The following is a 15,000-nucleotide window of genomic DNA, read 5'->3' as shown; positions in this document are numbered from 1 at the left end:
CTGTCTGAACTTCTAGCTGTAGACTTTCTGAACTTCTAGCTTTAGACTGTCTAAATTTCTAGCTTTAGACTGTCTGAACTTCTAGCTATAGACTGTCTGAACTTCTAGCTGTAGACTGTCTAAACTTCTAGCTTTAGACTGTCTGAACTTCTAGCTGTAAACTGTCTAAACTTCTAGCTTTAGACTGTCTGAACGTCTAGCTGTAGACTGTCTAAACTTCTAGCTTTAGACTGTCTGAACTTCTAGCTGTAGACTGTCTGAACTTCTAGCTTTAGACTGTCTGAACTTCTAGCTGTAGACTGTCTAAACGTCTAGCTTTAGACTGTCTGAACTTATAGCTGTAGACTGTCTAAACTTCTAGCTGTAGACTGTCTGAACTTCTAGCTGTAGACTGTCTGAACTTCTAGCTGTAGACTGTCTAAACTTCTAGCTGTAGACTGTCTGAACTTTTAGCTTTAGACTGTCTGAACTTCTAGCTGTAGACTGTCTGAACTTTTAGCTTTAGACTGTCTAAACTTCTAGCTGTAGACTGTCTGAACTTTTAGCTTTAGACTGTCTGAACTTCTAGCTGTAGACTGTCTGAACGTCTACCTGTAGACTGTCTGAACTTCGAGTGGGTTTATGGTGATGTCATCACGTTATGAGTCTTCTTGTTGCACGGTGCCATCAACCGATGCTGATGTTGTGTGTTTATTCGTGTTTGTTTGTTCATGTTTGGAAAGAGACTGTTTCAGTGAATGATTTCAACAAAGTGAATTTAGTTTTATCTGATGAATAACATGAATCACAAAATAACACAAATAACATAAATCTTTATGTACTGAAGAAAAAGACTAAAGTGTGTTTGTGCATATTTCAACATTTAATCTCCCTGTGGCTTCAATCTGATTCACTTAGACAGGTTCCCCACTGTATCCCAGAATGCTTTGCTTCTGTCTTATGGTACTTTTGATTTGACATCATGCTAATTAATCAGCTCATTCATATCCATCAATAAATAAATACACTGCATTCATCAAGTAATTTCTTTCTGCAGAAAACTCAAGTGACTCTCAGTTGACCTTCATATGACCTTCAGGTCACTCTCAGATAAACTTCAGGTGACCTTCGGGTGACATTGTCATGTGACCTTAAGGAGAATAGGCTCCTTGGAGATGAGATGTGATTATTCATGTGTTTATGAAGATATATGTTTGTAGAAATGTGCGTGTACCTGTATTCTTTTTGTGTGAAACACTTTGATGTTCAATTTGATACATGTTATGTAAATCACCTTTATTATAATAATAATTATCATCATAAGAGGTGTCTTTAGATTAAACACAGCCAACAATTAAGTGATAAATATTACAACTACACAGAAAAATAGATGTCCTACCTAACGTGGTGTTTATTGGCTCTTAAACCTGCGGCCGCCTCACTTTCGTGAGATCATCAAAGATGTTCATGACGTCAGCAAGCCGGACACCCAGAATGCACTGTGATTGATTCTGATCAGGACTGGCTCATCTCCAACAAGTCTACTGTCATGTGACCTTCATGTGACCCTGATGTGACCTTCAGATGACACTCGTGTGACCTTCAAGACAATTACTCAGAGGTATAGTTCTCTGAGAAGATAAACTCATTTCTAATGTGTCACAACGTGACCACCTGACACCAAACCAACCAACAACATGCCAAAATGTTCTCATTTTAAAATAGTTCTTTTTTTATCATAATAAAAGTTCTTTAAATACAAAAAAATCATCAATTACTTTCTTTATCTTCCACACACAGATTCACTGATTTTTTTTTAAAATATAAAAACATGTTTGACTGACACATTCAGGTCATTTTTTGCCAATAATTTATAAGTTTATAAATCATTATTTTCTTTTTCTTTTTCTGCTACACGACTGTCAGACCTTAAAATAGTCTGAATCTTTTCCAGTAGTCAAATATAAAAATATCCAGTAGAAAGACAACAGGAAGCTGTGCTACACGGCCACGCCCCCAGCGCTCTGATTGGACAGCAGGAGTACACCAACGGCCACGCCCCCAGCGCTCTGATTGGCCATAACAGAACACCAATGGCCACGCCCCCAGCGCTCTGATTGGACAACAACTGCTCAGTGCCTCTTGTTGCTGTTGGCTGAAATAATTTGGTGTTTTTCATGTTTTGCAAAAACTTGAATTTACTTGTTTGATATCTATATTTTATATATGCTAAATAATAAGTAGAAAATAAAATGTTTTTCTCTCATTATTTCAATAGTTTGTTTATAATTTAAAAAACTAATATGTATTTAACACTTTATCTGAACTATAGACATAATCATTCTAAATGTGCGTAGTTTCTTTGCTTCTCTTTTATGTGGTTTCTTTCTGCTATTTGTTGGTTTTATGTTCATTAAATTTATTGACTCTCCAGCTGATTAACGGCAGTGACGGGTCAATCAAACAATTTGAGAAAACAAGCTGTTGGTGGCCGTGGCCTGATGGCTTCATCATCATAATCATTGACTACGTTTACATGCACACTAATATCTCACTTCATCTGAATCTGATCCGCCTCATGTTCTGTTTTGATAATCTACGTCAGGCTTCAGAAGCATGTGAACAAATATTCATCACATTCACAACATTTACATCGTCTGAGTTTGTTCTTCTGAAGAGGCATGAGAGGGAAGAAGGAACAATGAACAGGGAAGAGGAAAGAGGGAACATTGAAGAAGAAAGAGGGAACAATGAACAGGGAAGAGGAAAGATTGAAGAAGAAAGAGGGAACAATGAACAGGGAAGAGGAAAGAGGGAACATTGAAGAAGAAAGAGGGAACAATGAACAGGGAAGAGGAAAGATTGAAGAAGAAAGAGGGAACAATGAACAGGGAAGAGGAAAGAGGGAACATTGAAGAAGAAAGAGGGAACAATGAACAGGGAAGAGGAAAGAGGGAACATTAAAGAAGGAAGAGGGAACAATGAACAGGGAAGAGGAAAGATTGAAGAAGAAAGAGGGAACAATGAACAGGGAAGAGGAAAGAGGAAACATTGAAGAAGAAAGAGGGAACAATGAACAGGGAAGAGGAAAGATTGAAGAAGAAAGAGGGAACAATGAACAGGGAAGAGGAAAGAGGGAACATTGAAGAAGGAAGAGGGAACAATGAACAGGGAAGAGGAAAGATTGAAGAAGAAAGAGGGAAAAATGAACAGGGAAGAGGAAAGAGGAAACATTGAAGAAGAAAGAGGGAACAATGAACAGGGAAGAGGAAAGATTGAAGAAGAAAGAGGGAACAATGAACAGGGAAGAGGAAAGAGGAAACATTAAAGAAGGAAGAGGGAACAATGAACAGGGAAGAGGAAAGATTGAAGAAGAAAGAGGGAACAATGAACAGGGAAGAGGAAAGAGGGAACATTGAAGAAGGAAGAGGGAACAATGAACAGGGAAGAGGAAAGATTGAAGAAGAAAGAGGGAACAATGAACAGGGAAGAGGAAAGAGGAAAGATTGAAGAAGAAAGAGGGAACAATGAACAGGGAAGAGGAAAGAGGGAACATTGAAGAAGGAAGAGGGAACAATGAACAGGGAAGAGGAAAGATTGAAGAAGAAAGAGGGAACAATGAACAGGGAAGAGGAAAGAGGAAACATTAAAGAAGGAAGAGGGAACAATGAAGAAGGAAGAGGAAAGATTGAAGAAGAAAGAGGGAACAATGAACAGGGAAGAGGAAAGAGGAAACATTAAAGAAGGAAGAGGGAACAATGAAGAAGGAAGAGGAAAGAGGAAACATTAAAGAAGGAACAATGAAGAGGGAACACCACGGGAGCAAAGCGACTGCACACTAAAGGTCATATGGAGGTCGACTGTCATGGATCATCTCTCACCAGCCCAGGAGGAGTGTTGTCTCTTTTGGAATAAGGGCAGTAAACACAATATGTAAACATTGTCATAAGTAAACATTGTTATTGTTTGTGTGTTTCAGATGGCCGTGTCCCAGAAAACTGTGGCAGTCTGTCCGGCGGCGGTCTGCCCGGCTGCGGCGTACGGCGGCGGCTGCTTCCTCTTCCAGCTGGGCAGGATGGGCATGCTGTCCTGTTTACACAGATTCTTCTCCGGGTGCTGACGAGCTTTAATCTCTCGACACAAAACTCTTTTCTTCTCGATCATCTCCATCATGGTGGCATCTCCGCAGAGCCACGGCATCTGCAATCAATCAATCAGTCAATCAATCAGTCAGTCAATCAATCCATTATTGGTCCTGGTTATAGCTTGACGTTGGTTCTATTTTAAATGGACCCTATTGTACTTCTGGTCACATGACATCTATTGTATTTCTGGTTACATGACATCTATTGTACTTCTGGTCACATGACATCTATTGTACTTCTGGTCACATGACATCTATTGTACTTCTGGTCACATGACATCTATTGTACTTCTGGTTACATGACATCTATTGTACTTCTGGTCACATGACATCTATTGTACTTCTGGTCACATGACATCTATTGTACTTCTGGTCACATGACATCTATTGTACTTCTGGTCACATGACATCTATTGTACTTCTGGTTACATGACATCTATTGTACTTCTGGTCACATGACATCTATTGTACTTCTGGTTACATGACATCTATTGTACTTCTGGTCACATGACATCTATTGTACTTCTGGTCACATGACATCTATTGTACTTCTGGTCACATGACATCTATTGTACTTCTGGTCACATGACATCTATTGTACTTCTGGTCACATGACATCTATTGTCCTCTCCCTGAGCTTCCTCCCCTTGGTGGTTCTCAAACGTGTTCATGCCCCACCGCCCCAACAAAATTATAACAAAACGGTCCATGCTGAATTTTTATGGAAATATCTTCTTGGGACTCCTCCATCAGTGCTTTTTCAAGTAATTGTCACAGTTCAGCTTCACGCCCTACTTGTCAGTCACTCCCTTGTCATCAGTCTAACGCCCTTCACCTGTTCACTCACCTGTCTCTGATCATAAAATCAAGCCCCCAGACACACCTTGCCAAATGGTTTATCAGTAAGACTCTTTCTGGTCCAATCCCAATCTCCACCCTAAACCCTGGAGCCCTGAACCCTCAGGGACTCACTGACGTCAGCTGCTGAGTGGTTGAGTGTGAGAGTCTGTGAGTTCTTGATGGTGTGAATATGAATGACAGCACTTTACTGCAACATCACGTGACTACATTAAAACATATTGTGTATTTATTTTATTCTTTTTATTCACTGGTTTGAACGTCTTCTTCCTAAGATGAGAAGTCATTTTATATTATTTATTCACTTGTTTTTGTCCAAATAAAATGTTTGATAAATGTACAGAAAAATATATATATATATATATATTCTGTTTGCATTCCTCTGATTCATGTGTTTTATGTTCCATAATGTTGTAAAGGTATTTTATCAGCTAAATGCCCACGTGCCTCTTTGTTTACCTTTTTTTTTAACGTCTCCGTTCTTCCATTGGGAACTGCATGTTTGGGAAGTGCATTGTGGGTAATTCCCTTCGGCAAAGTCAGCATCTAATGTTGACTTACTGAAAGGGTTCATAAAGAGCTCAACATGTCCGCCACAGAGCCCTCAGGCCCTCCACCATGTGACACTGGGACACCCCTAAACCCTCAAGGACTTCACGGGAGCCTCAAAGTCCGTGAGTCATGAGGGAGGAGACTGGGATTGAGCCTTCCACTGTCTCACGGACTGATCTCTGTTACACCCAGACCTGGGTAGTTTTGTGTTCAGTGTTTGTTGTGTTGGCTATTTAGTCTGCGTCTACCTTCTGTCTTGTGCCAGTGTATCATTTGATGTTACGAGCGTTTAGAGTAAAGACTCTGTTTTTTCAAAAACAAACAACCTGGTCTCTCGTGTCTGCTTTTGGGTCCAACCTCCCGTGGTCCTGGTCTTCCTAACAATCTCCTGTTACCATCTGCTGTCTGGTAATCACCGTGAGACCATCCGGTTTCTTATGGGCGACATTACTGGCATCATTTACTGATTTGATGAATCCGCTATAAAGAGCACTTGGCTGCAGCGCATGAAAAATGCATCTGCTGGACATTATTAAGTATGACACTGCCAATCAGATTTATTAGCTTACTTTTTAATTAAAGATGCCAAAAGACAACCTCTTGTATTGTTTATAATGTAAATAAAACTTCATATGACTAATAGAGATCAATCAAGAAGATCCTTAAGTGTTTGTGATCTGGCCTCATTATTTAAATGACCTAAATTGCATTTCATTATGACCATAATACTTTCACATAAATTGATGCACACTAGCAGACAAGATTCAACTCTTTGCAAAGAAAAGTGTGAGTGAATAAGAGGGAGGGATTTTCAAATAGTTGACAGAGATCTTGAATTGACTATAAAATAATTACTGTAAAAAATTAAGTGCAGCTTCAAAAACTAAATTTAAACAAGTGTTAAAATAACCCCCAACATTGTAATATGCATGTCATTACAGGGGAAGGCCCTCATGGCTGTACTCATACTATACCACTATATACTAGTTTGACATGTACTTGTGGCTATGACAGTACTGTATACCAGTAGATGTACTTGTGGCTATTTCATTAGACTTAAGCGTTACATTGTGAATAACATGAGTAAATAACAGGATTAAAACTGGAAGCTCGTTGGTTGAGTTGCCTCTTGGTTAGAAAGGACAGAGCAAAGTCTGGCTTCCTAGTAATTGTTTTATTACATTCATAAGTAGAGACACAACTCATAACCTGGACTACACTTTCTTTAATGACCTAAGCAATGGACATGACTTCTGCCTGAGTTGTGTCAGATGTACATTTTCATTGGAAATAGTTGATGTTTATAAATTAAGACAACTCCCATGATCCCACACTACTTGTGATGACATCTTTTGTTATGGTTTTGATTGACACCCCTGATAACAGAAAGTACATGCTGTGCTTCTGAATTTGGTTAATTTAAATATTTTATTCATCATGAACACATTAAATTTCAGATTTCATGTCAATGTACAACATCATGATGACCCGAGAGACAGGGACAAACAGAAAAGTTGCTCAGAGAATCCTAGTTTAGGGGTTAGGTTAAAGAGTTAGACGGGTTAGGTTAAAGAGTTAGATGGGTTAGGTTAAACAGACGGGTTAGGTTAAAGGGTTAGATGGGTTAGGTTAAAGGGTTAGACGGGTTAGGTTAAAGGATTAGATGTGTTAGGTTAAAGGGTTAGACAGGTTAGGTTAAAGGGTTAGACGGGTTAGGTTAAAGGGTTAGACGGGTTAGGTTAAAGGATTAGATGTGTTAGGTTAAAGGGTTAGACGGGTTAGGTTAAAGGGTTAGATGGGTTAGGTTAAACAGACGGGTTAGGTTAAAGGATTAGATGTGTTAGGTTAAAGGGTGAGAACAGAGGTTTTATTAGTCTCAATAAATGTAAATCAAGTGTTACTGAGAACTATTAAAGTGCTTCAGTGGAAGTTCATTGTTAGTACTAAGTAAGTTGTGTTAGTTTAATGATAGTATCAATGTAGGTTTGTTAGACTTAAAGTATTACAGGGTCAAGGGTCAGCCCGTTCTCAATCCCATGGCGTCAAATCAAACATTCTGTATGCAGCAAACTTTCATGTAACTATATGTGAAGAGATCCGTGTCATTGTGAGACAAAATGCTCAGTGTCACGATCTAAACCAAATAATCCAACAGGGTTAGGTTAGGCTAACCTTAACCCGAGCCTAACTTGAGGGTAACCCTCTTAGGGTTAGGCTAACCTTAACCCGAGCCGAACTTGAGGGTAACCCTCTTAGGGTTAGGCTAACCTTAACCCGAGCCTAACTTGAGGGTAACCCTCTTAGGGTTAGGCTAACCTTAACCCGAGCCTAACTTGAGGGTAACCCTCTTAGGGTTAGGCTAACCTTAACCCGAGCCTAACTTGAGGGTAACCCTCTTAGGGTTAGGCTAACCTTAACCCGAGCCTAACTTGAGGGTAACCCTCTTAGGGTTAGGCTAACCTTAACCCGAGCCTAACTTGAGGGTAACCCTCTTAGGGTTAGGCTAACCCAAACAGAGTGGGAGTAGAGTTGAGTGGATCAAACAAACACAAGACATCGGTGTTCTTGTCCTATGTTCTTGTTGAGGTATTTCTAAGTTCCATTAACAATGTTCGTGTTGTGTTTTCTAAACTTGTGTTCCATATTTTTGTATTTAATTTAGTTTACAGAGGTATTTGAAGCCCAGCCATGAGCTTTCTTAACACGGTGACTGCGACTGTAGTGGAGCGCCAGTTTGACGTGCTGGACCACCCAGTGCGTCAGAAAGAGACGCCATGATGGAATGAGAAGGTACTGAGTATTACTTCACTTTAAATATCCACGAATTCATTAAAATGTTGAGACATAATAGAAAACACATAAAATTCCAACACAAAACATTTTACACACAAATGAAATCATGAAATGTTCCTTAAAAGTAAAGAAAACAGTTATTTACTAGTTTACATGTTTACATTTCAGATATAAATCAGCTGATGCGTCAAAGCTTCTGTCACTTTGTAAAATGGTTTTACGGTCTGTTGCTCAGTGATGTTGAATCCTGTGTGAAATATAAAGTCTACAATTATTATCTTCAAATAAAAAAGAAGAAATGAAACTGATGTTCGTCATCGGATTTACAAAATGGATCAAAGTGAACAGACAAGTAACACAGAAAGATAGCGAGGTAGATTGGTAGTAGACAGACCATTAGACAGGTAGACAGACAGGTAGACAGGCAGGTAGACAGGCAGACAGACATTTGTTTTACAGGTGTCGTACCTGGCTAAGGGCCGGGTGATGCGGATCATACAGGTGACGTTGTGGCGTGGCACCTGGTAAAGGAACTCCTGAAGTGGATGCGGAACGGCCAAGTTTACACACCAGCTTTGATTCTGCAGATTAGATTATTTTACAATTAAATTAGATTATTTTACAATTACATTAAATTGCTTTTGCAATCAGATTAAATCATTTTTACAATCAGATTAGATTATTTTACATCAATCAACAAACACAGATGATGAAAGATTCACCTGAAGGTTAGAACAACAACCACTGAAATAAAATCTACTTCTAATTTAGAAAGGAAAATCACTTCATGAAGATGTAAAACAAACTGACCTGTTATTATCTTTACATTAAACCTGACTTCCTGTTATTATCTTCACATTAAACCTGACTTCCTGTTATTATCTTCACATTGAACCTGACTTCCTGTTATTATCTTTACATTAAACCTGACTTCCTGTTATTATCTTCACATTGAACCTGACTTCCTGTTATTATCTTTACATTAAACCTGACTTCCTGTTATTATCTTCACATTGAACCTGACTTCCTGTTATTATCTTCACATTAAACCTGACTTCCTGTTATTATCTTCACATTGAACCCTGACCCCTTTAATGAACCTCACCTCCTCCTCCTCCTCCTCCTCCTCCTCCTCCTCCAGAGAGCATCATCGTGGGGCTGACAGATGACCTCCCCATCCTACTGGAAACTGGACTGGACTGCCCGTCCTGGTCTTTACTGCCATGTCTGGGCAGAGACCTGGAGTCCCCTACAGAGACAAAAGCAGATGGAAAGAGACAGACTAAGATTAGAGAATTGAACTATCTTGTTTCCTCAGAAACTAATTCAAGAACAGAACCAAACAGAGACAGAGAACCAGCAGAACCCGGAAAACCTTCAAAAAGGACCGGGAGGCATCCTGATCCGGTGTTGAAGCACCTCTGCGCTCACTCTGCATGTCTGAACTCCTCACCCTATCTCTGAGGCTAAGCCTGGACTCCCAATAAAGAAAGATGATTTCAGGCGCTCGTGTCTCTTTCTTTCTGTCACCACCCAAAGTCCATGACCGTAGCTGACGGTCTGAACGAAAGTGGGCTGGTGAAATGAGAGCAATGATGAAATGATGTAGTATAGATGATGTAAAATGACACACTTGATCCAAGCTTCATCAGCTGTTTAGTGGATGTAAAACTGCTATGAAACTGATTAAAACCTCTGCAGTCGGCATGGTGTAGTACTCTTGAAGAGCTCATGAGTATTTACCTTCACTCCCTCTGCTCTTCCTGCCTCCGGCCACTTTCTTCATCACCTGTCTACCCGAGGTAAACAGGTTGTTGAGTTCATCCAATGGGCTTGTGGGTGTCTGTGACCTCATCGACACGTTCTGCATGGAGCCATGGGTGGAGGAGTTACTGAGTTTAGCCCCGCCCTCCCTGGCCCTGTGTGACGATGAGGAAGAGGAAGAGCGGGGCATACTTCCTCCTGCCATCAGAGCGTCATATGGCGGAGGTCTCTTCAGGCTCAGGGGAGTCAGAGAGCGACCCATGCTGACGGGGGAAGGACACGCTGATTGGCTGCGGGGGTAACCATGCCCACTGTGGGCGGAGCCAGAGGCCTTGTAGAGGTTGGAGGGGAGAGGTGGAGCTGATGAGCGGCCAGAGGAAGTGATGGTGGGTGTGGAGGCCAGGTCCCGTTCCCGGTCTCGGTCCCTGTTTCGGTCCCGGTCTCGGTCCCGCTCCTTGCGATGGTGGGTGGAGCTCTGAGGTTGTTCGACACCACCCGACTTGCTGTAGGAGGCATTGTCCATCATGGGCAGTCGGGTGACCTCTAAAGGGGTCAGAGGGGACTCGTCAGAATTGGGAGAGCACTGAGCAGGGAGAGGCGGGAAGACGAGCAGCGGCGGGCGGGGAGTCAGGAGGTTGGGGAAAGGTGGAGGGATGTCGCAGAGAGAGCCACGGGACGTCCAGGCTTCAGGATCCATGATGGCGGACTGAGCGTCCTGCAGGAAGTCCTCCAGCATCGGATAGTTCATCTCCTCGTACACCGACTCGCTCTGCTCGTCCTCCACGGTTTCTGGACCTTTTAGCTCCCGCAGGATGTTTCCCACCATCTCAATGTAAACAGGCTCCTCGTCGTCCGTGTCTCTCGATGCTGGACTCTGACTCTGGGATGAAGATTTGTCCCGCCGCAAGGAAGACTTCTTGCTGCCATGGTTGTGAATGTAAGATTCATCGAAGGAGGTGCTGAGCTGGGTGTTCGGGTTCCTTTTAGGTTTGGGTGGAGGCATCTTCTTGTAGTCTTCACTGTAGAAATGGCATCGAGCTGCAGACAGAAAGACACCGATGTTAAAATCAAAAGATTTTGAAATAAATCACTTCATCACTTCCATAAGAAACATTCTTGAAGATGGGACTGCCCATTTCATCCTGCAGGTGTTGTGTTGCACCAGCAGGTGTTGTGTTGTACCTGCAGCTTATGTCAGATGTTCTCACCTTCAGCCTGCCCTGAAAGGTCTTTGGTCTCTTGAGCGTCGGTCCTTGCGACTCCGCAGCCTCCGTTCACCGCCTCAGAGCTGTTGCTCAGTTTGGTGTTGGGGTCTCTCTTGGGTTTGGGCGGCGGTTGTTTACGGTTGGAATTTGAGTCGTCATCTCCGCCCACCGAGTGGAGGGACTGGGATCGGACAGAGAAACCTTGACTGGGGGGCGGCAGACGGTCCTGCGGCGCCGGCATCGTCATGAAACCCATCCTGAAATGTTTTCCAGAGTATGCCCCGTCTGTTGCCATGGCTACATCTTCACCAATCCTGGATGGACGGGTGGAGAGAAAAATTGTGGATCAACCAACAGAATCGGTAATCATTTTCTCATGCATCAGTTCCATTAGATTTAGCTGACGCTTTCATCCAAAGAGACTTACATGTTGCCCTACACACCATGGACAGGGTGAAGTGACTACCGGAGCTCGAACCACCGATCCTTTGATTGAAAGACGAGCATGCTAACCTCTGAGCCACAGTCCAGAACATCACAACATTATTTGAAATTAGTCCAGTGGTTCTCAAACCGCTGCTGCACGGTGGTGTAGTGGCTAGCACTGACGCCTCACAGCAAGAGGGTCTGTGGTTCGGATCCCGGGCAGGGCGGGGTTCGGATACAGGTCTGCAGGTCCTTCTGTGTGGAGTCAGCATGTTCTCCCCGTGGCAGCGTGGGTTCTCTCCGGGTTCTCCGGCTTCCTCCCACAGTCCAAAGACATGCTGCACAGGTTAACTGGACTCTAAATGTCCCGTAGGTGTGAATGTGAGCATGAATGGTTGTCTGTCTCTTTGTCTGCCCTGTGATGGACTGGAGACTTGTCCAGGTGAACCCTGCCTTTGCCCCTTGACAGCTGGGATCGGCTCCAGCGCCCCGCGACCCTAATGAGGATAAGCGATTAAGATGATGGATGGATGGATGGATGGTTGGTTCACAAACTGGGGGGCGTGACCCTCGAGTGGGGTGCGGAGGTATTACAGGTGTTAAATACCTTTAAAAAAAATCCTTTATTAATCCCTCAGTGGGGGACTTATTATCCACATGTCACCATCCTCAGTAATGAAAGAGCTTTGTGCTGCGTTGAAGCTCTGGGGCTTCAGTGCCTTGCTCAAAGACACTTCAACATGAAACTATGTGGAGAAAACAGGGATTCAACAGGCTTCCTTGGTCACCTTTTTGCCAAATATGAGTTATATTTTGCACACATATAAACCTTATTTGCATTGTTTTAACAAAGTGAGTGCACATGCTATTAGTTTTTGTCAGATGGGGCGATCTGGTTGACTTGAAAGGGATTTACATTTTCTTTAATCTATTAATTCAAGAAGCACGGATGATGAGTCTCAACAAGTTGGACCATTTTGTTCCCATGTTGTTGGGCGGTGGGGCTCGAACATTTTGCTTCCTCCAGAGTGGAGACAGAAAAAGTTTGAAAACCACTGGATTAGTCCAACATGATGGACTACCGCTGAACAAGAGGGGGACAGAGAGACAAAGTCTTGTCTTACACATCGCTGTTATTTGTACGTACACTTCAGGTTCAGTCCCTGTTCCAGTGAACACCGAGCGAACACCTTAACCCTAACCCATGGGTGCAGTCTCTGAGGTGTATCAAAGCTTCACTTCGTCAGAACTTCTTGCCCTTCCAGGAGGACAAACCCTCCATCCCATTCAGCTGAATGTACCACCACTTCTGTTTGTACTACGGCTCATCTTTGATGACTTTTTGATGTCTTCTCCTGTAATAAAATATTCAAAGACAAACGTGCTTTAAGTGCTGTTGATTTATCACAAAGAATCTATACATTCATTTTCGCCACAATCTCCTTTAACCTTTTAGGTCTACTTCAATCGGGACTCTCCCCTCTTTGAATCCAGGAAACTCAGATTGAGGCCTTTCTCATCCCAATAGTACTTTCTGTTTCCTGACTGACAATTTTAAAGGCTCATACCCAATACTACTTTCTGTCCAAGTATTTATAGTGATAGACTCATTTCCTCTTGCCTCGCCAGGCATGTTTTCACTGGACACGTCTTCACTGGGTTCAAACCACCGATGACAACTTGCCTCTGATTATGGGATGCATTTCTTTGCCTCACCCTTTTACTCCAACCATTTTTCTTTGTGACATCACTGCTGAGGTGATGATACAATATAGTTTCCTTACTTCCACCAAGCACCTCCATTTCTACAAGCATCTGTTTTGGGACTGCTCTGATGTTGTGTTCCATAGAAACATCCTCTTATAAGGTCTAATTTACTAATTATATATTTTGACTGGCATGTTTCAGCTCAGTAGAAACATGTTCTCTTATCTGCGTTTAGAGGAAATGTATTGCTCCAGTGTTAAACAACATTGTCTCTTCATTCGTCAGTGGTCATGTTTGGTTTTATTTGTTTGTGTGTTTTCTACCTTTTGATGGCCTCTTCCTGACGTCTCTTCTTCTGGTGTTTTTCCTGCAAGTAGGTCCAGTTATTCTGGTTGCGAATGCGATCGCTCTCTCTGGCAATGTCAGAGGCGTTTTGGATCACCAGACCGTCGTACGTTCGAAGGCCGCTGTCCTCCACATACTGAAAAAAACTCCTGAAGGAAGACGCCTCCTCCTGAGACGTCATAACTCCCCAAAAGATCTGAGAGGAGGATCAGAAAGAAGCACATCTCAAGAGAACATTGAGCCAAACTGACGTGAAGAATGAAATGTACCAGTGACAGTAACAGAAGGTCAACTCATGCTTACAAAGGCAGATAATGTCAGCTGGCCTGACTGCAGCAACAATGATGTTTTCCCTCCGATGGCAATCCGCACATGTGCTCACAATTCATTAGAATAATTAAGTGCTGACATTAATACTTTCCTTAAGTTAATTAGTATTGAGCTTTCTGTAGCTCTATAGGTTAATTGCATGTCAATGAAAAAAACACTGGGGATGATAAAGAATCACAAGTTAATGTATTCAGTCAGGATGTTCAGTCAACCGTACAGTGAAGGCCGTCAAGGCCCGCTGATCCAAACACAATCACAAACTTATAGCTTTTTTATGTTTATTAATTATTATTATTATTTTATAATTAAAATGTATATCTATTTTAGAATAGAATTATTTTTCCCTATTAGCTTATTTTCTCATTAGACAGCTGCTTTGTTTTATTGTGATTTTTCTTACAGATTCCGTTTTTTTAGGTCTTTATCTTTACAAAGAGGTAAGTTAGAGGGATGAAAGGGATTATTGGGAAATATTGCTCAGATCATGCTGGATGTTTATAGTAATGATGAAATTATGATCGCCCTTTGTAGTTTGACTTTATTGAAGAAACTGTACTTTCTTGATTCTTGTTGTTCTGAGTTTGTTCTCATGGTTGAATGAACTTATTGTGAGTCTCTCTGGACAAAAGCATCAGCTAAATGCAATGTGATGTCTGTCTGTCTGTCTGTCTGTCTGTCTGTCTGTCTGTCTGTCTGTCTGTCTCTCTCTCTCTCTCTCTCTCTCTCTCTCCCTCTCTCTCTGTGTCTATCTCTCTCTCTGTCTGTCTCTCTCTCTCTCTCTCTGTCTCTCTCTCTCTCTCCCTCTCTCTCTGTGTCTATCTCTCTCTCTGTCTCTCTCTCTCTCTCTCTCTCTCTCTCTCTCTCTCTCTCTGTCTCTCTCTCTCTCTCTCTCTCTCT

At 42.1% G+C, this 15,000-nt stretch overlaps 1 protein-coding gene across 1 annotated transcript; it reads right to left on the bottom strand.

Moving 5' to 3' along the window:
• Positions 1 to 784: 784 nt before the first annotated feature.
• On the bottom strand, positions 785 to 13,968 carry nyap2a (neuronal tyrosine-phosphorylated phosphoinositide-3-kinase adaptor 2a). Its single transcript, XM_068585348.1, has 6 exons — positions 13,752 to 13,968; positions 11,299 to 11,609; positions 10,070 to 11,128; positions 9,447 to 9,575; positions 8,795 to 8,916; positions 785 to 4,179 (listed from the first exon to the last, which is right to left on the bottom strand). The coding sequence occupies exons 1-6, from the start codon at positions 13,952 to 13,954 to the stop codon at positions 3,955 to 3,957; spliced, it is 2,049 nt and encodes a 682-aa protein (XP_068441449.1). The 5' UTR covers positions 13,955 to 13,968; the 3' UTR covers positions 785 to 3,954.
• Positions 13,969 to 15,000: the final 1,032 nt, after the last annotated feature.

Source organism: Clinocottus analis, unplaced genomic scaffold (genome assembly GCF_023055335.1).
Source record: "Clinocottus analis isolate CAN_PGR_092001 unplaced genomic scaffold, fCliAna1.0.p SCAF_2, whole genome shotgun sequence".
Lineage (NCBI taxonomy): Eukaryota > Metazoa > Chordata > Actinopteri > Perciformes > Cottidae > Clinocottus > Clinocottus analis.
Note: the sequence above shows the minus strand (reverse complement) of the source record. Positions and strands in the feature narration are given on the sequence as shown.